At 39.7% G+C, this 21,883-nt stretch overlaps 1 protein-coding gene across 1 annotated transcript in view; it reads left to right on the top strand.

Annotated features, from left to right (window-relative positions):
• Nucleotides 1-1,156: 1,156 nt before the first annotated feature.
• The window catches only part of LOC137932282 (DNA-binding protein D-ETS-4-like), a 33,088-nt gene continuing 12,361 nt past the window's right edge, over nucleotides 1,157-21,883 (top strand). Inside the window, exon 1 of the mRNA XM_068775889.1 lies at nucleotides 1,157-2,120. Coding sequence (XP_068631990.1) covers nucleotides 1,201-2,120 — 920 coding nt within the window. The 5' untranslated portion in view covers nucleotides 1,157-1,200. The remainder of the gene's footprint in view (nucleotides 2,121-21,883) is intronic.

A 21,883-nucleotide genomic window follows, 5' to 3' on the forward strand; every position in this document is an offset into this window, starting at 1 on the left:
CCTGCGTCCAGTACAACAGAGAAGAAGTTAAAACCATCTGCTTGGCTATGTCAACTACCTCCGTTCGTCAGTTTGTATCCTCATTAATTTTATTTGAATGTAAATAATAGATCATAATTAATAATATTTATTTTATTCAAGTGTTGTTACACAAACGCATATCCTAAGCTTATTTACAGTAACTCAGTTCTTTCGCTGCTTCAGGAACGTATTCAGGAAGTATAAGACTGACAGGAAATTAAATAATAAATAAAAATAAAGCTAAGCAGAACAAAATATAAACATGTAGTATTCCGATGGGAAGCCTACAGAAGTAAGTGGATGAATGAAAGGATTAAGAATTTGTAAAGAATAAAAGATGAACGAATACACGGTGTTCACAAGAAGAAGTGCAAATAATAAATTATTTGCGTTCTCATCTTTTCTCACAAATTAAGTTAATTATAATAAGTTCTGTAAAAAAATATATTTTATGTAAAATGTACCCAAAAACGAGCTGTTTATGAAAAAAAAAACACCTCGTCAGGTTTGGGTGGTGGCTCTCATGTCGTTTAAGCATATTTCGGTATCGTATAGCCAGCGATACGTACAGTTTGTAGTTCCTGTACGCTGGCTGCCACGGACAGCTACACTTTTTAAATTCAATCGGACTCTCACTGTAAGATAATCGCTGCCGCCATACAAAACATAACAATTCAAGTAGAAATTGGAAATAAACTTTGCAACAAGTTCATCGCTATTTGATAACAAGTGTGCACGCTTATTCTCTCAATTGTATTTCGTCGCTGTTTAGATAAATTTCTGTAAGACACGGACAAAATTAGAAATAAAAGAGAAATTTTCAGTGATTTGCGTGCAACAAAAATTCATGTAAAAAGGTATAATTATTCTTACCGGTGAACTATACTATTTCGTGTAAAAAGAGAGATAGGTGTACGTCAGAATGTTTCAAATGTAACAGGCGAAAATTTATTTTTAACAATATAGTTTTTTTTTTCGCGGTAGAAGTTAGTTTCATAGCGATGGTATCTAATTTGTTTTCAATATTTGTAAATAAGAGAGTAACAACAGTGCGGAGGTGCCGCGTCGCGCCGAGCGGCGGGCGCGGCGGTGAACAGACGCGCCGCGACGTATTTGATGGCGCGGGAACGCGCGCGGCGTTCATTCCAGCGCGAGCCGCCGGCCGCAACGCACGCCGTCATGCTCGATTACGCGCGCCCCTACGAGCAGAATATGTGCGACGCGTACCTGGCGCCCGCGCCCCCGGCGCCCGAGCGCCTCGACGCCTTCCAGGTGTTCCGCAAGAGCAGTGCCGCTCCCTACGTCTACGGCGGCTACTACGACCAGTACGACGCGTTCGCGGAGCCCGAGGTGGACGCGGCCGCCAACGTCTACCACGACCTGCTCAACTCGCGCGACTACTACTGCCGCGACGAGTGGAAGTACAAGCCCGTGGCCGACTGGAGCGCCGACGACACCGTGGCCTGGGCCGTGGACACGGCGGCGCAGACGCTGGGCTTCTGCGAGTACGACGTGCCCTTCTGCAACTTCCGCGTGCCCGGCACCGAATTGCGCGGCCTCAAGCGCGACGACCTGGTGCACAAGCTGGCGCACCCCGGCGTGGACCCGGCCGTCTCGCGCCGCGTCGGCGACGTCATCTACGAGCGGCTGCAGGCGCGCCTCGACGAGGAGCTGCTGCGCCACTCGGCAGTGTTCCGCTACGCGGACGGCGACCCCTACCAGCCGGAGTCGGTGCAGACGGTGCTGGACCTGGACTCCTTGGAGCACCGCGGACGGCCCCACGCCGAGTACCGCGAGTACCGAGCGAGCGAGGCAGCGCCGCTCGCGCCCTGCGACTCCAGCGACGACGACGTGTTCCGCGCCTCGGAGACGGCGTCGCCCGAGTGCTCGTACGGCAGCGACGGCAGCAAGTCCGGTGACGAGGACGACAAGCGCAAGATGTTCAAGCGCCCGCCCGGCCGCCCCAAGGGCAGCGGCCGCAAGGTCTGCAAGCGCCCCCGCAGCGTCTCCGTGCCCGAGTTCCTCAGGAACCTGCTCCTGGACCCAAAGTACTGCCCCTCCATTATCAAATGGGAGGACCATTCGCAGGGAAAGTTCAGGTGAGTTCATTGATTCGTATTGTTTTACTCTGTTTGCACACACACATACACACGCCGCGCGCCGTGCGTTGCACTCCTACTGTGCAACGTGCTAAACCCCTTGCCTCCATTGTCCTCACCGATGGACAAGGCACTGACGTCACGGCCGCCCCGGTCCTCAGGCGGCCGCGTTAATTGCCCCCGGCTGCCACATTAGTCCCTTATCGTTTGTTTACTTTGATAGCGACAACAAATTACAATTACCGAGAACTGTCTGTACCGGTGTGCTAATGAACGCAATTAAACTTATAATAACAACTAGAAGAACTTCAAATATTTGTATCATGTGATTGTTTATGCCGGCAACGTACACCTAATGAAGTTCGAAAATTGATTAAACTTGTGGCCACTGAACAATCTTGACCCGTGGGTTTATTTTTAAAATTGTCAACATAACAAACCTACAAACGAGATAAATATGTCAAAGATTGAAAAGAAAACATATTGACTCATAATGAATGTTTATTTTGATTACCCTTATAGTAATAATAATTCACTACGCTGTTATTTCTATATGAAACTTTGCGCGTACTTACTGACGTTCAGGGATCCACAACTTATTTTAATTTTCATCGGACCCTCTTAATGCTAACGGGGTCCGCTGGAGACCTCTAGGGACCACTTTCAAAACCACTCAATCGCATGAAAGTTAAATATGTGTTTAATTACATTAAAGCAAGAATACATCGCTAAAACCTAACAAATGTTTCGCAACATTGTAAAAACAAAAATTAGCCTGTTTTGGTTAATATATTCAAATCTGTTTCAAAAGTGTTTTTAAAAATAGGCAACAAACACAGACATTATAAGATTAACTTTAGATGCTTTGTTGGATGAGGGGACAAAAGTAAGGGTTTTTCTCTATACATGCCGAGTCACACGGCGGCTGTTGATGTTTAAAGTTCGATTTGCGTGTGTTTTCCTTCATAAACTGTTAGCGCGTTAATTATACACAAATACTGCGACCACAAGCCGCAATTCTTAATCATCAACCTACCTCTCTGTAAATAACGTAAATATATGTATAAATATATATATAATATATATATATTTCATTTTCACAAACGTAATAACCATATCTCATAAAGTAGGATCGACTTATATTTAAAATTATTTAAAGACAACAGTCTAGGTATTTAGTTATAAGGATTGCACATATCGATGTTCTATGCACATGAGTGTTTCTAAAGTCAGTTCATGCTAAATGTCATAGCTGTTACTTTACATGTAGGAGATTCCACCTATGTACTGACTCATCAAGATATCTCTGCAACCATAAGGTTGGGAGACTTGAAATTTTGTGGGAATATTTCTTTTGTAGAGTAGAAGTCAGCTAGTAGTTCCTTCTACAAAAGAATAGAGAGGGAGTTCATTACAAATTGCTATACGCATATAGCTCTGATAAATATAATACTAGTCCGGAAAATGTTTTTTGCACATGGTAAAAATTATCAATAATAAATTGTATGAATTTACGCTCACAAAAAGCACTCATGCAAAGCGAATTAAGGCAGATAGTATGTATATGAAATCACTTTACGGATCATAACAAACATACGCTTTATTAATATGTTATTTATTTATTGAACTTCCTAATAGATAATCTAATATTACGAATACTACATTTTCATTAATTTTTCTTTTATATATTTTAATCAAACATTCAAATACAAATGTATTTAAATAATATATATATATATATATATATACATATATATATATATATATATATATATATATATATATATATATATATGTCGCATCGGCGTCGGCTCGAGGCAGGTCACTGCTAACAACTTCGTTACACCGGCTGCCTCGCCAGCGAATAGGGACGTGGTGATAATTATATTTAAATAAATTCATGTCACCACTGATCTAGTGGTGAAGACTATCACCGTTAGCTGTAGGTTCGATTCCCGACACGCACACTTGGCACGTGTTACATCAATCACATTGCAATTGCAATATGAATTTTCGAATTACATAAAATGCAAATAAAGGAGACAACCCGTACCCTCTGAGAGGAGATTTGTACCCAAATCTGGGGATAATAATACCACATCAAAAGCTTACTATTAAAATCCGTAAATATTACAGGACGAGTATATAATTGGTTGGTTTTGTTAATAGCAGCCATAACAAATTATGTATTGCCCCAAGTAATTGGTCTGTGCCAGTACAATAAAAGAACATAAGTGATTCGTAAAACAGCGTGATCACTTTATTTATTGATTTAATACCTTAATTATGAACAACAATGACTGTTCAAAGATAACTTTAATTACTTTTATTTTTTATGAAGGCTGTGGTTTATATCAGATAATAAAATTGTTTTATTATTTTTACCAGATATTATTTCCATTTAAACCTTCCATGATGTTTGACGAAAGTACAATAAAAATGCCGAAATTGTCGTTTTGATTCTGTGTAGAAATTATAAGCTAAACGTTGCTACGGAAATAAAAGTAAAAAAAACTATTTATCTTGTCATTTTGTATGAAAAACTAAATTATGTTTTTTTATAATAAAATTCGTTGAAATTTTCTTCAAAATTTAAATCATTGTTGTATGTATACGTGTAGCCGTCACGTATTTGTTATCACAGAATCCAATGATGCCCGACCTAACTGATAAGTAATTGAGAGAAGGCAGCTTACAGGCAGCAGTTCTGTTGGTAAATACTATAAAGTATATAAATTGAAAAAAAAAGCAATTCAGTCTCAAAACAAGACAGTTACTTGCGTATTATGAATATGGTATTCCCAAACCACTTTTTAAAGTGTCGAATAAAAGAATTTATACTCAAAATGTTGTAATATCACGTGAAGAAAAAACCCACTTTGCAGATAAAAGAATATTTTGGCGCAAATGTGATAACATATATATGTTGTAAATATCGGATTACCATAAAATAATTATTGATAGATGTTTGTAAGTTTAGTAAGAGGACATTAAGAACGACGAACCAACGACATGAAAAGAACGCAATTAATTCGACCGATGCTTATAATGTCGTTGTCGCAAGTTCTTATGTAAGTTGTAGTGCTCATAAATTTAGATGACATATGTAGGGTTGCTCACAAGAGGTAATGCTGTCAATCAAACATACAAAAATTCTCCCAAATCGTCGACTCTATTATTATATGTATTACACTATTTCTCTGGCATATAAAACCGTATATAATAAATCGTTCGTAGTGTTGAATAAATACTTTATCTTCGTGTGCAACACATCGTTTCAATGCAAAAAAAAATCCAGAGGTCACCGTTGGGAGTGAACACGAAGGACGCGCAACAAAAAACGTCCTCCGTCCATGACCAACAATCGATAAGTTCATTTACTGCGTTGAATTATATTGCGAAGTTTATGTTTATGTTCGCTATCGCTTGCCGCTGCCAAACGCGCGATTGCCGACCTTGTCATTGAAAAACTGCAATAGAGCAAAAACGTGTCAACTTATCGCAGTTGTTTACTACCACCGTAATCAGAATTCACTCGGAACTCGATCTCAATTGTCTTAATAGTAGTGCTCGCTTGTGACTTTCATCGCCGACGCAAACTAGCGCCAGTGAACTGATTATGGAAGCGTGAGGCGATGTTATCTTTCCAAGTGGCGCAGGTAACTAAATTCACATATTATGTAGTCGCTATTATAGTAATTCAAGGTCAGTAATCAAACTTACCAATGCTAACGTTAAATTCATTTGCTCACAAAATGACAAGATTTATTTACTATTTTAAATACAACCAAGAATCCGTTACTATTCTATAAAACAATATATAATTTCTTTAACGAATAGCGTAATGAAAATGGCTCCGGTTACAAATATATTTCGCCGTCGACTTTCCCGTGTCGCAGTGTTCCCGCTGTCAATAAACACTCGCACGTGTAACGTCTTCCGTGCGTATATATTACAACAGATGATTTTAATAACCCCGAATCGCTTTCTCGATTCGAACTCGCTCGCCGCGAATGACGTTCGTAGTAGGGGCTTTGGTCGCAAACCTGTAGCAAACAATAGAGTGGGTGTGAATATATTTCATACTTCTGACAAGCTACGACTAACGATAATTGATCATTTTAAAGCTATTAAGTACTTAAGTTACTTGTTTTCGCTAAATAGTGAAGGTATAATATTGTTTTCTCATGATCAAATAATATATTTTTCTTCTATTTTGGTAAGGAAGGCCCTCTGGGGGGAAGGCAGAGCTATGTGTAGTTAAACCTTCTCGGTGAAGGCACTGTGCTGATGTGATCCAAGTAGCTCCGTGCGTTACTATTTTGAATAGCTTATCCAGGGTTTTAGGGTAATCCGGGATAGCGTTGTTACCTAGCTAATCTAAAAACGAAACTTTGTGAAATTAATTTATCTCACTGTCAGATGAAGCCATAAAAGCTATGTCGATATGTCAAACCCAGTTGCGTAAAAATACGAAGCTAGAGCGTAATTGTTTAAGTGTTGGGGATAACCCGGAAACTTTAAAATTATATAACATTGTGTGCTTACAAACAAATCGTAGCCCATCGGACTGAGGTGCTTGCAAAAACAGTTGGCAGATAAGATCGCGGCATGTCCTGCCGCCATTGTCTCGGCGTGCGACTTTACACGTCGCCTTAACCTTGGCGCGGCCTCGCGCGGCGGCGACCAGCGCCGGCCCTATCGCGACGGGGTTGGGTCGCTTATCGCACGCCACCGGCTTGTGTTAATTGTTCATTTACGAAGATGTAGTCCGCAATTAATTTATATTAATAACGGAGGTCTTATTGCGTTGCATTAGCGGCTTGTTTTGAATGGCAAATAGCAAACTGTATGTTTTATGAATGCATTTAGCTGTTGATAACGAGTTCCGAGAATTGGTGCGCGTTGATCTCGGGCCGGTGACCTTTGCGCTTTTTAATTACACCACAACCGTGCGCTTCTGGCGGCGCGCTGTCGCTGTAACAACATTGTTGTACGGGGTTTAATTCTTTTTTTAAATTAACCTCATGTTTAATTGAATTATTGATATTTAGATGATTTGTTTGTTTAATTTTACGTAACAATTGTCAGAGTTAAGTGCCATTGTAAGCAAAAACCACCGCGATTTGCAAAGATTTTATACCTTTATCTATTGGATAAAAAAAAATGAAATAAATACTAATTTAATCGACCTACTGTGAAATAACAAACAATCGATAAAAATAAATCATCAAATAAGTGATTATTTTGTACGTACAGAATTTAATATAAACTAGAAACAAAATGAGGTTCTATGTAATGAAAATCTTTAACTTAATTGAACGCATCCGAACCTGAGAAGTCCACAAGCTGCTTGCCGTGTTTGTGTTCAGTTTTAAAAACGTATTTAGCAATGTTGTATTAACGTATAAAACATCAATACACTTGTGTATTTGCACATGTTTTGTTCGATGAACTTTTTACTCTTATTGTATGATAATTCCTGTGAAACTGTTTTAGAGGATAAAAAATACAGAACGTGTGTGTAAAAACATTTGAATGGCGTTGGCGTTCGGTGTGCAGATATATCCACACGTCCGCGAAGTTGATGCCTGAACGCATCCGAACCGGTTTCCGACGGCACGCCGTTCTGAGAATAGATCGCGCACGAGCACAGAGCACGTTGGGGCTGCAACTAGGTGATGCGGTGTTGCCTACATCTAAATACAAAACAAAAATTATATAATACAAATTCCAACAACTTATATACAGATGATCTTAACTTGTGAGTGATTGGGAAATGGATACATGACCTTGTTAGGCCTTTCAGAAGATATCAGCCATATAGGTCTAACTGGTTCTGTTGGTAACCTTTAATGGCTATGTCCAGCTGTGGGCTTTAATGAATAAATACCTCATTGCATAACTTCGTTTATTATACAAGCCAATGTTTCAAGTTTCGTGTGTAATGTCCTGTAAGTACGTGCACCTGTCGCAATAGAATTCGTAAAATCTACGACGTATTTCAGAGTGCCTTAAAAATAAACAACCATTGCGTACAAAAAGTTTGTTATTGTTATATATACTCCACGGTACACGATATATTTAATTATTCCAAGCAAATTGTAAATATTTTTCCCACCATAACAAACCTTTTCGCGAATAACAAAAATTAAAAAAAAAATTGGCGGAAACGAAGCCGTTGTCGAGTTTTACGCGTAGCAACACAAGTGGATGTTCTTTTTTTAAATATACTGGTGTAGAGATGTCAAGATAATTTGCTACGCGCTGAACAGATTTGGGCAGAACCTGTTTAGGTTTTTTTTACATGCTATAAATATATTTAATGTGGTAGTGGTAATTTAAATCGATATTATTTATAAATTATTCGATGTATAAGGATTTTTTTCAGAGATTTATAATAAAGAATTTTTGTTAACTTCGTCTAATTGCATTTGCGTTTCGGTTGATTTTGTTTTGCATTATAAACTTCACTATGAATTATTTACAATGTAATATACAAAAGTACAAGCAGCGTAGTGGCTGGAGGGCAGTGGTTTCGGATCGCAAGTCGCAGGTTCTATCTCGGTCTAACACAGGTTTAGTATTCGTTAGTGCCTACGTATCGAGCCGATGCCTTTTCCTAGCGGTGGGCAATTAGTCTTGGCAGATAAATGGCAGCATCTGCCAGAAATAGAAAGAGCGATCAAGATCTGAAGTCGCGCACCGTCTCATAACTCCAAATAGGTCAAGGACCCTAATTAAACGTTGTATAGTTCAACCAGTCCGCAGATATAAATATGTACCCACCTGTAGGAATAATAACTAAATAGGAACAAGAGCATTCGCGATCGCTGTGACCGACATGCCCGCAGAGACGGCGCTACGGGTCCAATGTTGTTTTGACCTTAGACTTTATAGGGCATATAAAACCACACACCTTGAACATTTATAGAATCAAATTTGTATCGTATTTATGTTAATATAAAGCTGAGTTTGACTTGTCGCGACATGTAGATATTTCCTTTTATAATTCGAACAATTTTGTTGGTAAACACGAGGCGGCGGAGGAATTCGTGTGTAGTAAGCCAGGCGTGACCTACAAGCCCTGAAACTAGGCTATACTTCGTCCTTGTTACACACACCTATCGCGGCGTATGCTGCCGTCCTTTGCGCACCGTAGGAAATGTATTTTTATTGATAAACTAGGAAAGTTGAGTGAACTCCCGCAGTAAATATTATCTAACTGTTTATTTACGCGGCACTGAATGAATCCCTCTCACTGTCTCGTTTAGTGCCACTCTCTCTTTCTCTCTCTCTGATGACTGTCCCGGCGATGGGAGAGGTTGATATAAAAGGTTTGTACCGATTATTTAATCTCATGGCAAGAACTCGTATGTAAAATATATATATATCACTTAAAAAGAGTTTTTTCGTTTTTGTTTCTATTTCTCGTAGTCGCGTTACAACTTGAAAACGGCTTAACCTATTTATTTTTAGTTCTCTAAAACTTTGTAGAAGGTTCTTATGCAAATAGAAAATTACAATCTTCAGTGCGTTTTTTTTTTTAATATCTATAAATAAATCCCAATGGTAGCAACGATTTTGAAAATCCTTGTATCTCAAATTACCAATTGTACGTTACCTGTTCTCGGGTTGAAAAATCTTCAAAATTATTTATTCACGCACCAGAAAATATATCTAACAATATTGGCATTGAAAAGCATTACAACCGATACTATGTTTTCGATATGACATACGTTTTACATACAAAGCTACGAATTGAATCATAGCCAAGACTGAATGTCTGTCTGACTGAATGTATGAGTATGCATGTAAAGTTTTGGATTTATAAAATAATGTAAATGATGTCTAAGAGGCATACTTCACTCGTTTCTCTTATTCCAGCACGTTGTCTATGGATCGGAGATGATAAGACGCTGATGGCTCTGCAAATCTATTTTGTAACAAAATTTGTGAGCTCATGGGCCTTAGCAGAGCATAGATAGGTTACCTGATTCGGTCGGCGAGATTCGATACGAATAAGGTCATTTTATAACACCTCGGATTCAGCTGTTAGTGAACGATTAGGAATGCTGAGTTTCAAGCGGCAATGCTTGTTACGTTTGTGCAATTGAATTTACCACTATATACTAAACTATTTAGCGCCAACGTCTATCTCAAGATGACATTTCTTATTAGTCCACTAAGTATCTTGTGTTTAATTTCACCAACAAGCAAATGTATTGCCCGTTATTGCATACTAGAAAAGAACATTGTTTAAAGCGTATTAATTGAAATGTTTTCACGGAAACACTTCTCTGCCTACCACCTTTGCAAAGCCGATACAGTTCCGCCAGGAGGCGCGAAGGCGGGCGGCCCCCGCCCTATGTCCTTCGTATAGATTTTTTCCCATCCGCTCACGTTGCCGGGCTGCCTTAAGGGCCGCACTCACTTCCGCTGCCATACACGCGCCACTTGGAATAACTTGTCCTGCGGCTCGCACAAACCCACGTACAAACAGGCGTACAATAATATTGTAATTAAAATTATATCAATAGGGAGACCATACAGTCGAAAATATGTAAGGACAGACCGAATGAAACAATTAATACCATTTAATTTTGTCTTAGCTTTCATAAGTCAGATTGGAAAATTATTTAGAAAAGTGTTATATCACGTGATCAGGATATTTGTGTGAGCAGTCTGTATGTGTTTACGTGGATAAATATAGAACATTTAAAAATGTAGCTAGTCAACGGTGTCTTGCGACCGAGGCGATATTTTTTAAAGCTGTACAAAGTATTACTGCCACGTGCTCAGTCTTTAAATAGATATGTAGTATTCAGCGCTAGTTAATACGTGTCTTTGGAAAAAGATCCCAGTGGATCTTCATTTTTGTTAAACAGTAACAAACGGGTCATCTCCACGAATGGAGTCAATTTGAAAAACACAAGGGGGGTCAGTTTCGAAGTAAATTCTTAGTGCAAATGTTCATTACAAATGACATAGTTCGGCACTCGACTCGCAGCGGCGGCAACCGCTCGAGTGTCGCACGAAACCCTCTCGACTCGAAGGGAGAGAAACAGCGGCGCCGGCCGAGCTCCCGGCAGAAATAAACGAGCGCCGGCTGTGCGGTCGCCATGGCAACGCTCCTGGGAAACTCGGAGTCACGTGTCGCTAGAACTTGTTTCCGCATATTTCTTTTTTCCTCTCGCTCGGCGCGCATTTTTTCCCCTGGCCGCCCCCGGGGGCTGCAGGCCCCGTCGCGCCCCCCGAGCGCCGTACGCGACTTAATTGCGTCTGTGAGAGTGTGGTCCGGAGAAATTAGAGCAAGGTTAGCGAGCGCCAGAGCCTGCAACTTAAACAATAAAACCGCTTCCTTACGGCTATGGTTTCAAATCTATTCTCCAGGAGCTCGACACCAAGTAATACCTCTCGGCAATTGTTCTCTCTTTAATTTTAAAGTACTTCTTCTATATTTTAATAAACAAAGTCAATCTCATAAGAATATCTGTTGTTGATCTCGGCAGGGCACTCACAGAATCGCCTCTAAACTGTTGCGAACGTGATTTATCTGCGAGGGAGGCTGTCTCCTTCTCATACTGAACCTGACGAAGTAATTTATAACACGTATCACCCGTAAAGATTTCAGTTATGTTATAAAATGCTAGGGGTCAGCTGGCTAGGCAGTCAATAATTGGATCCTCAAGCACGCCACGCCCGTGTTTACGTAAAACTCGCGGCCCAATTAGTGAGCCTGATTACACGCACTGACTCGTTAATTAGCACATCTCCGCACCGACCGGCGGATAATGTCATCCGGTAAATAATTAGTCGCTGTTGCGCGTGCGCAGCCGTCGCCAGCTGCGTCCCGGCTCGGACAATGTTCGTCAAATTTTGGATAACAGATTTATCGTGCGGGGGTTTTCCACCGAGAAGTATTTGATATGATAATTAAACTAACAATTTTCAACAAAATCATTTAAATTTTCGTGTTAATTACACCATATTTAAGTATGATAATTTTAAATTGAATAAAATAAACCCAATATCTCCTTAGTTATGTTATATTTTGAAAAGGACTTTAAAGGGTGTCCTCGCGTTTTGTAGGTCCTATGGTTAGACAGAATATAAGAAGGTTTATATGTATATACATACATTTTTTAAAACGATTATTAGTTGAATAAGAATCTTTTATATATTACATGTGATATAAAGAATGTAAACATAAAAATCCTACCATTTGGTAGTTTGTTACTGAGACCTCATAATAAAGTCAATAAAAAGTTATTAAGTAGATTCCTTAATTGCAGATTTATGTAAATTAAAAGATAAAACATATATATATACATATATATATTGAACTTCTGGAATTGAGTTTCTGGAATGGACACCGGGGTGCGGAAAGCATCGATATCCGCAAGGAAGGCACTGCATGCAGGCCGCTACCGTTTGGACATATTGGAAATCCATGGGAGAGGCCTATGTCATATCATAAACCCTTGATACACATTTTTAACATGTATTGGTCTCTTTTAATAACATAAATCAACTGTTTAAAACTAGATACCCGATGTTTATACTTGACAAGAGGTTTATACTTAACAAGTAAATGATCTAAGCATCTATAATTATGTTTTAACGCAAGCCCTGTGCGCATCGACCGCCTTATCGGCTCCTAATCGTCAGTTTGTAAATCTGTGACGGTCGATTAAGTGAACTTAAACATAGATAATGATATATTGCCTCTCGATTAAAATTTTCCACCAACTTTTTTATTTAAATATCTATTCATTCATTTTGTGAAACTATGACTAGTGAAAGTGGGTCGCGAGTTCCATTCCTGAAATATAATTTTATATAATATACAATAGGAATGCTCTTACAAACGATTTTACAGTGGATGGGTAGCCATGTCCTCTGAGTACCATAACACCGCACTGCGATAGTCAACCAGCCATCCAAGCGTGGAGATCATATTATATCCCTCCTACATATGTTTTAGATAGATCTATGCTCTGAAATTCGCATCCTTATGCTGAAACACCGCCGCGTGTAACTTTGTTAAAAACTACAACCAAGTTGACCTCCACTGTTTATAATGAATATTTCTTTAAGGCTACGACGGCTACAAACGCAGACTGGTCTGAGACGAGCCTACAAAAAATTCAGACGAGTGTTCTTTTAATAACTTTCACAATATTTTTGCCTTTTACTATTTCCATATTGCAGTTGTCTGTTTAATATTGCCGTGGATGATAATACGAGACGATCCATTTTAGTTTTTTTTTTGTTATAATACACTTTGGTATATCTTTACTGACCTGTAAAGTGTATTATATAAATAAATATCCTTAATGTAGTACTTAGAGCAGCCAGTCAAGTTAAAAAAAAAAAACCAATTTATTTGAACTAAAAATTCATCACATGAAAAATATAGTGTATCGTAAAAGTGTACGCAGCTGTCGATAAGAGTTACAAATTGTGTGGAGCCTGGAGAAAACCGAGTGTCGCTCTGTGCGCGGCCTACTCTGCGCGACGTGCACCGAGTCCCTGTAACATTTCTTTTTCGTGAAAATCTATTTATAACTAGGGCAGCCCGGCGCGGCGGAATGCGCGGTTATCTACTCTACGCACTAAGCGTTAAGGCTTACTTTCGTTCGCACCGCGTGTATCCGTGAGGCCAGATGTATATACGTATACATTTTTTCTCATAGTGGCTCTATTATATTGATTAGTAGGAGAGCCCGCTTCCGGGTGCCGGGAGCGTCCTTTGTGCGAATTTTCTTAAGTTCCCTTTGTTTATCCGATTCTCTTCGTATTTTTCTCGCTAAATACGCGTGAATACGGAGCGGATAGTTGAATTTTATATAAGTTTATTAGCATTTAGACGATGAATAGGCGCCGATGAGTCCAGGCCACTGCTCGTGAATGTCCCCGTTTGTCAGTTCCCGATTAAGCATTCATTTATTCATATCAGCTGATACACGCCCATTGCAAGGCACAGGAGTCCTTCAAAGAGCGTCAAGATGCCTTAACTATTGTTTCGCTCCATCTAGTGGTCGCCCAACCGTGCCCACAGGCTGGTGGTCGCCGCTCTAGAACCTTTTGGCCGCAATGGTCACTGGTTGCACGGGCCCTGCCCACTCAGTTCAGACAGAAATTGCTTCGAGCTACGTAGGTGATCTTTGTCATCTTTTGACTATCTAAGTTAACATAGTCGCTCTTTCTGTCTGTTCGCTTAACTGACTGTCAAGTATCCTTGCTTCATCAGAATCCGTCAACCAGCTGTCTTCAACAGTTCCGTTCCAATATTTGATGTGTTACATCACTTATTCGTCAATTACTCGAGTTCATGACATATTTTAACTCAGTCACTGTAATGCGTTACATGTTATTGTAATCCACCGTTAAAACATATATCTTGTTTTAATCATTATTGAAATACAATTACTTATAACTTACATTCCGATGTGCGTTAACTGCATTTGATGGTGGAGGTTACCATTGCTTCTGTAGAAAGTACAAGTTTGTATATCTGAATTATTAAAAGGATTTTACTATATTATCATTACATTATTTATTACTTCACTTACAGCAATTACAATAAGTCTATACACTTACACAGTGAAGCTGTTACACCTGCAAGCAATCACCGTATTTAAGTTGCGTATTTCGGGACATTAAGTATTTTCGACTTATGTAATATAGAGATGATTAAACAAAACTATACACGAGATAGAGCAGCTCTTAAGTGAACTTCGAAGTAATTAATCGACACACAGTTTCTTTTCTTTATTTAGGTCGGCCGTGTTTGACCCAATTCCCGGAGCGTTTTTAATTCGGTTACTTTTTACATTGGATGTTGAAAAGTTAGTAAAGATTTTGTTATATTGTTACGGACTGTAGGTTCGGGATTGGGTTAAGATCTTGCTTTATTCAGGCAGACTTTATTTGCTCGGAGCGCAGGGAGAATACCGCCGACTCCTTCACATTTACTCGAAGATTGTCTAGACGCGTGTCACCGTCGTCCGCCCGCTCGATATAACTGAACGCTTCCACTATCTCGGCTATTGTCACTGTTTCACTTCTTCTTTCTTCCGTCCGAATCGCTTTGTTTTCACTGACTCCGACAAATAAAATGTTTTGTGTGGGTCCCTTTTAGTAGTTTTCGGAATGAGTACCATCGCGGAGTCTTTTATCTTCCGTCGAAAGGTCGAAGTTTGAGGGTGATATAGATAGTAAAGCTAGTGTGACCATACAGACCTCTCAAAAGGGGACTCTGGGTCATATTTTCCCGGCGACCGACAGCAGCTGCGTTACCTTGAAGAAACGACACGTGAGAGGCACCTTACAAAATACAACGAAACCTGATGTACTGCGGAAGTTGTTAACGACCTCAATTACGACACGAGATGTAAAAACTATTTAATCTGCCGCTCGAAGGTCGTGGTAGTGTGGGGAGCGAAGTTCCTGAGAAAGAACACAATTGATACGAGATCTGTATCACAAAATTAATGGGGGAGGCGGCGGGTATGTGTAGAAGACACTTCGGCTTTGCTGAGATCAGACCGCATATGAAAATTTCATATTTTTATAATCGAAATTATATATTGAATTCACAGATGTCACTTGTTTCTAGTTTTAAACGAATTGTGTTCTGGCATTCTTTACGAGACGTATGCAGATGATGCTATAAATGATTCAAAGTTAAAAATAAAATTGTTAAACCTAAATGGACAGGATTATGTGGTATCCAAATCAATTTAAATCCTTTGGTTGTAGACCACGGTGCATGACAAGGCCTTAGGACGCATCGGTGCCCCTCGATACTATGTTACTTATTAATATCAAAGTTTTTATGTACTATTGAGTCATAGTTGTTATTATGCGATAGTGAAAGTCGTTCATGTTACTTGGTATCGCGACATTTAACCAATAAAAACAACAACAATTCACGCATAACCGCTGACGACATCCGACCAATTTAGTAATTCAGCTGAAATGAAACAGAACCTAAAGCAGAGCCAACAATTTGCGCGGCGGGATTCCCCCGCGGCCGCACGCACACACGCGCGCCGCGCGCTCGCTCGCCGCGTATCGCGTGACGTATGTCGCAGCGCAACTGGATTGTACGGACTTGTTGGAAATACCTGAATTATTAATAAAATAGAAATGTGATTTTAAACACTGTTTTTAATTTAGTGAGCACATTAATTCCATTTCTGTTACTTAACATGTAAACCACCTGTCGCTATCATTACACGATGCCTTATTATTTGTATTACTCACAGTCATAAGACCCAATACATGTGTTCGTTAAGGATTTCCCGCAATCCCGATAATCCATTTGATAAAGACAATTACAACGAAACTTATCAGTTTGCCGATTGCGTAATATCTATTGCTTAACTAAATATGTGATAGCGAGCGGAGGCGTGCGCAGCCTTATCTGCAACACTCCAGCGCCGGGAATACTTCGAATAACTTGACGTACTCGGCGAGGCATTTTATTTATTTATTAATTGCTAAATGGTACACGTTAATGGTAACATTTTTATATAATAATACACCATATAGGTAAGGTATATAATATGTAAAAAAGGCACGATACCAATTGTGTGTGTTACTTGAAGATGTACACCAAATTTACTACGAACTTAGAATAAATTATTTGTTTACAAAAGTAAATGAAGAAATGGCTTGTAAAGTTAATTAATCAATATTTAACCGCGATGTGATAGTTAAAATTATGATCCGTAAACACTTGTAGTAACCAACTTATAAAAAGGCTTATTGTCAACAGCAACCGTAACTCTGCTGCATTAATACTAAGGATATATCAGAATAAATAAAGACCGTGTTTACACTTACGACTCCTGCGCGATGGACCACTTCGCAAACATCGGCCGCACAATCTGACACTGACGCGGTGCGAAGTTAACTGTGCGTGACTCAGGCGATTTCCTAGCGTTAACTATGACTCAACGCCATTCCGCGGTGGTACACATGCATGAACTGTTTTTCAATTTAAAAAAATACCGGAGCTTGCTTAAAGATATCTTTTACCTTGAGCAAAGGCAGCTTTGGATTGTTATTTACTGTCATATGTATACAAAGTCATTGTTGTGGCAAGATAAAATATTCTAAGAATTATATATTTTGTGTCAAAGCAATGGAAGGAAACCCAAACTTCTCGTAGCGAGCGCATCTCATTATTCTCCCCGTACCTTCCAAAAGATGACGAAGAGGCGTCGTAAAGACGTCTCCGTCGATCACATCGCAGGGTTTCCACAATCCAAGCGCCACACCATACACGCTGCAGATACTTACAACACTGCAAGCTACAACATCCATTCTACCTGCGAGACTCGTGCTCGACACAACAAAGTCAGACATTACACATCAAACTATCCGGTCCGTTTCTGGGGATGATTTCTCGCCACAGCGTGAGCGATCCGAGGTAGGATCCGAATCTTTACTTAGATTGCTGAGTGGTCCACGCTGCCATCCCCAGCCTCACACACACATATTACACTATACGCTTACACGTATAGCGGTGCTGCCTCTGTGTGTGTGTTAACGTGCAGCTGGAATACTTCTTTAGTAAGTTCAGGGACCCTTCCGTTCTGTGAACTGAACTTGGATGAAGCTGTAAAATACTCCCATAGCTAAAATATCTACAGAAACAATAGTATAGTGAAAGGAAATCTTATTTGTTTATTCAACCTGTACTCGTTCAGTTTTATAGAAAACATAATCCAATTATGTCCACCCTACTAACACACCCTAAAACATCAATCAACACGAGGTACCCGGATTACAAACGCAGCGATCTAAGAGCCCGCAACAAATCCGGTCTAGTATTTATATATTATATAGTTTTTTTTGTGATCACTTTCACGGGGCTGAAATAACAATTGACCAGAACAAACAGAGTGGTTAATTTTGAACTAACTGCATACGGCAGAAATTAGCGTGTTGTAGATCGATTCGAGATAACATGGTTGCTCTAATTTTGAATAAAGGATAGGAAAAAAGACTTGTCCGATGACTATATATCTCCAGCAAGATCTGCTTCTTCTTCCCGTCTTGATAGGAGAGTAGAGAGGACAGTCAATTCTTTAATTTCTTCCAAATGTTAGGGACTCGGCAAAATATTTTGATGTTGGTAAATTTTTTGATTTGAGTTATTTTTTAGTAATTAATTTTAATTTCATGCGAAATCCTTGAAAGTTTCTTCGGAAGGTGAAGAATAAAAAAATAATGTGGAACGCCGGCGCGCGTCACTGTAGCACATCTTTAGGAATCAAGATATAAATACAGTTTATCGCAATTAAGCGGAGGAGTGCGCAAGCGAGACGGCATGAGGATAACGTGAAAATGAACGTAAACACTCGTCCGCGAAAACGCGGGCATCGCATTGTCGCCTTAGGGCGCGCGTCGTAAGGACTATAGTCGCTTGCGAGCAATTTGCAAGCCCAGCGTCCGCTGCGCTATCGTGGGCGGCACTGAGAAAAGCGTGTGCGACTTTCTATCGATTTTCTTTTTTTTTGTATCTATTGGATTGTTTCACACACGCCTACGGGCGGAGAGTCCGTGGTTTTGCTAAATGACCGTTACGTACTCGCGCTAACCTGCGGTCACCGTCCCGACCACTCTGAAATGGCAGCAGCCAGAGAGTTGGTTAACAATGTTTCAGGTATTGCATTTTATTGCTCGGGTTCCGTGAAGCGTTACATGTCGACTACCTTACACTTCTACTAAGTCCATAGTTTCAAATTAGATATGTAATCGCTTTAATTTACTGAAGTGTGTAGTTGGTGCGGTTTTTATACGACCTTGCGATAGGTGCTTCGTATTAAGTTTTTGTCGGTCTAATTATATCCAGTGGAATGGCGGAAGGCCAGCGCTGGCCAGCAAAAAATAAAACAAGAAATCATTTCGGGCACGCGGCGGTGGTCGCTAGGAGTGGTGCGAGGAGGCGGAGCCTGGGCCTCTCGTGACCATCACCCGAGGCACGAGTGGTGGGGTCACCAGCGCCAGTCGTACACCATCACCAAACGTCCTATGGGCATCATGTTTTAAAACAATTGCAACTCTATAGTTATTGGGTTTCGGTCGGTTTTATCATGTCACTAGCAAAACGAAACAAAACAAGTTGAATATTTGGCGTGCCGAAAACTGCGTATTATTAAATCGTGCATTGAAAACAAGTTTTTAATTTCAAATTGTTGTCCATAAATATGAAACTGGTATCGCAGGCACCGCGGGTCGCGGATTAACTTTATTACTGTTTACAATGTTATCTGGGCAATATTTTAATGTTCGGAGCGGGCGATAGAGTTGTCTTTTTAACACGTTTTGGTAGCTCGCCCACGCCAGCGCACACTCAACCGCCACACACGCAAACTTCAATGCATACATATAATTCTTAAAAATATGTACAGATTCTTATCATCACTTACTAAAACTTTATTAAATTGATGAATATTTTTCCAAAAATTCAAATATTTGCTGAAAATAAATTGAAATTTTTTTTAAATTGATATTACTGTTAAACATCTAACTTCAAAACCGAACATGTTTCCTATTTACTTTAAAACAGATTTTGCGATCGTCGGCCTCCGCACTGATTTGCAGCCAAACAAAGGAGCAAAAGACTTTTAAACGTAATATTTGACATAATTTTCCGCAAAATACCGGTCCTCGTCTTTCATCACCTGTTTCATTTCGCTCAGTGTGATCAAATGTTCCAACCGTATGTAGTCTATTGCTAGACATAGACCTGCTCGATAGATTCCCAACAGGACCATTTACATGTGGTCTATCTAGTTCACGAACCCTTCCGCTCCGTGAACTCAGTACCGACGAAGCTGTAAAAGCCTTAGGGCTAACAGCATTAATATCTCCAGAGACAATACACAGAAATGGTCTGCATCTGTCCAATCCTACTAAACCAAGTCTTTTTTTGGTGCAAATAGAGAATGTTTACTCGAGGGTGTTTATTTTTACTGGCTTTGAGGCAGTAGAGGACTGAAGGCGCTAAGTCTTAGACCTCTTTACAGTAAGTTCGAGGGTTACGGAGGCTTCTCCTTGGACCCGTACGTTAGTCGTTGCACGGGATTGGTTGGTTTCTCTTACGTCGAGCGCAAAGGCTCCTCGGGTGAGGTCGGCGCGGACAATCCTTTGTTAAGATTAGCATCTCGAATTGAACGTGCACGAGAGGGTTGCACCACGACACATCTGGTTACTACTACTAGAGTATAAATAGAAACTTGTAACGTTTACATATTTAGTTCAGTTCAGTCAGCTTCTGCCGAAAACTTGGTCTAGTGACGCTCGTGTAACTTTGAGCGTCACGTGCAAAAAGCCGCCCGGCCGCCGGTGACGCAAGCGCACCCGACGATCCCATCGATCGAATATCGATCTACATAATGCCGTCTCATCTGCGCAGTTACGAACGAGCGAGAGGTCGAAACAACTCGTCAGCGGCAACACGTGCAGTTTTTATGTCCATATTATGATATCCAATTAAATATTAAATATTTCATTCCGATCTGCGAAACTGAACGAATGTTTGCCTCTTAAACCGCTGTTGGTTTGAACTATTTTCTTAAGAAAAGCTAAAGAGTACATCTCATTTATTCTATGTCTAGTTGCGTTAACGCAACAACTGCATTTCTTTATCTACAAACACGAATTCAAATGTATAGCAATACAAATATATACACATATGATAATTACATATTAAAACTAATTGTCTGTTAGAATCGAAATCTATATATTTTCATTTTTTAGTAACTGTTACTTGAACAAAATTTATATTTATTCACATAGAAAACTCACTGTCTATAATATCAATAAAATAATACTACCGTATGATAATTAATTTTATTACGTCTGTTACACAAGGTGATTGGTTATATGTGTGTAGAAGTTTTAAAAGATTAAACTCTATATTGTTTGAGAAATTCAAATTAGTACATGTTAAAATTAACAATTGTTTACTATTTGTTCCTGTAACCTTTGTACTGCCGTGATTATCTTGTTACATACCAATAGAATAAATAAAAGTAACCTGTACCAATGTGTTTATCCAGTGCTAATTCTACACATATAACCGATCACCCTGTATGTCGTGTATTTCATATAATTTCACGTGGTGTTTTCGCTCTCGCCGGGACAAGGTCGTCCCAAATTAATGTCCCCATATATTAACACTCGGCCCAATGTCCTTACGCCTACGTTACCTTCGTTATATCCAATTTTTTTGGTGCGGAGAGTCGCCGCAAAAGGTTAAAAAGGTACAAAATAAATAATTGTCAGGACGAAGGCGCGAACCTCCGCAGCGCGAGGTTAAGAGGTTTTTAAAGGATTTTTACGCGGCAATAAAGAAATTGACGTATTTAATGCGACGACTGCAAACAGTGTCAAGGGTCCACTCTATTGTAAACTTATGGCTGTTTAAATGTACAATCCTACGTACAGACACTTTATGAATATGAAATGCATATTGACCTGAAAATGCGACGATACACGAAGGCTTTCTAAATCGAAATAAATGAACGTCCTTATCTCAGAACATGTACATGACGTACCTGTTAAGTACTAACTTCTCTCAGGTCTTCCATTTCACAATCTATAATGCATTTAGAAACAGAAATGAGTAACGGTTGCTTACTTAGATGTAGCACATAGTGTACATCCGTTATGACAGTGGCTCATTATCTTAGTTTAAATTAGAAATCCATGTTCACATTGACCAGTTGAAATAAGTC

Source organism: Battus philenor, unplaced genomic scaffold (assembly GCF_028537555.1).
Source record: "Battus philenor isolate CCGP_79_NKW_IND1 unplaced genomic scaffold, ilBatPhil1.0.hap1 SCAF_9, whole genome shotgun sequence".
NCBI classification, from domain to species: Eukaryota; Metazoa; Arthropoda; class Insecta; order Lepidoptera; family Papilionidae; genus Battus; species Battus philenor.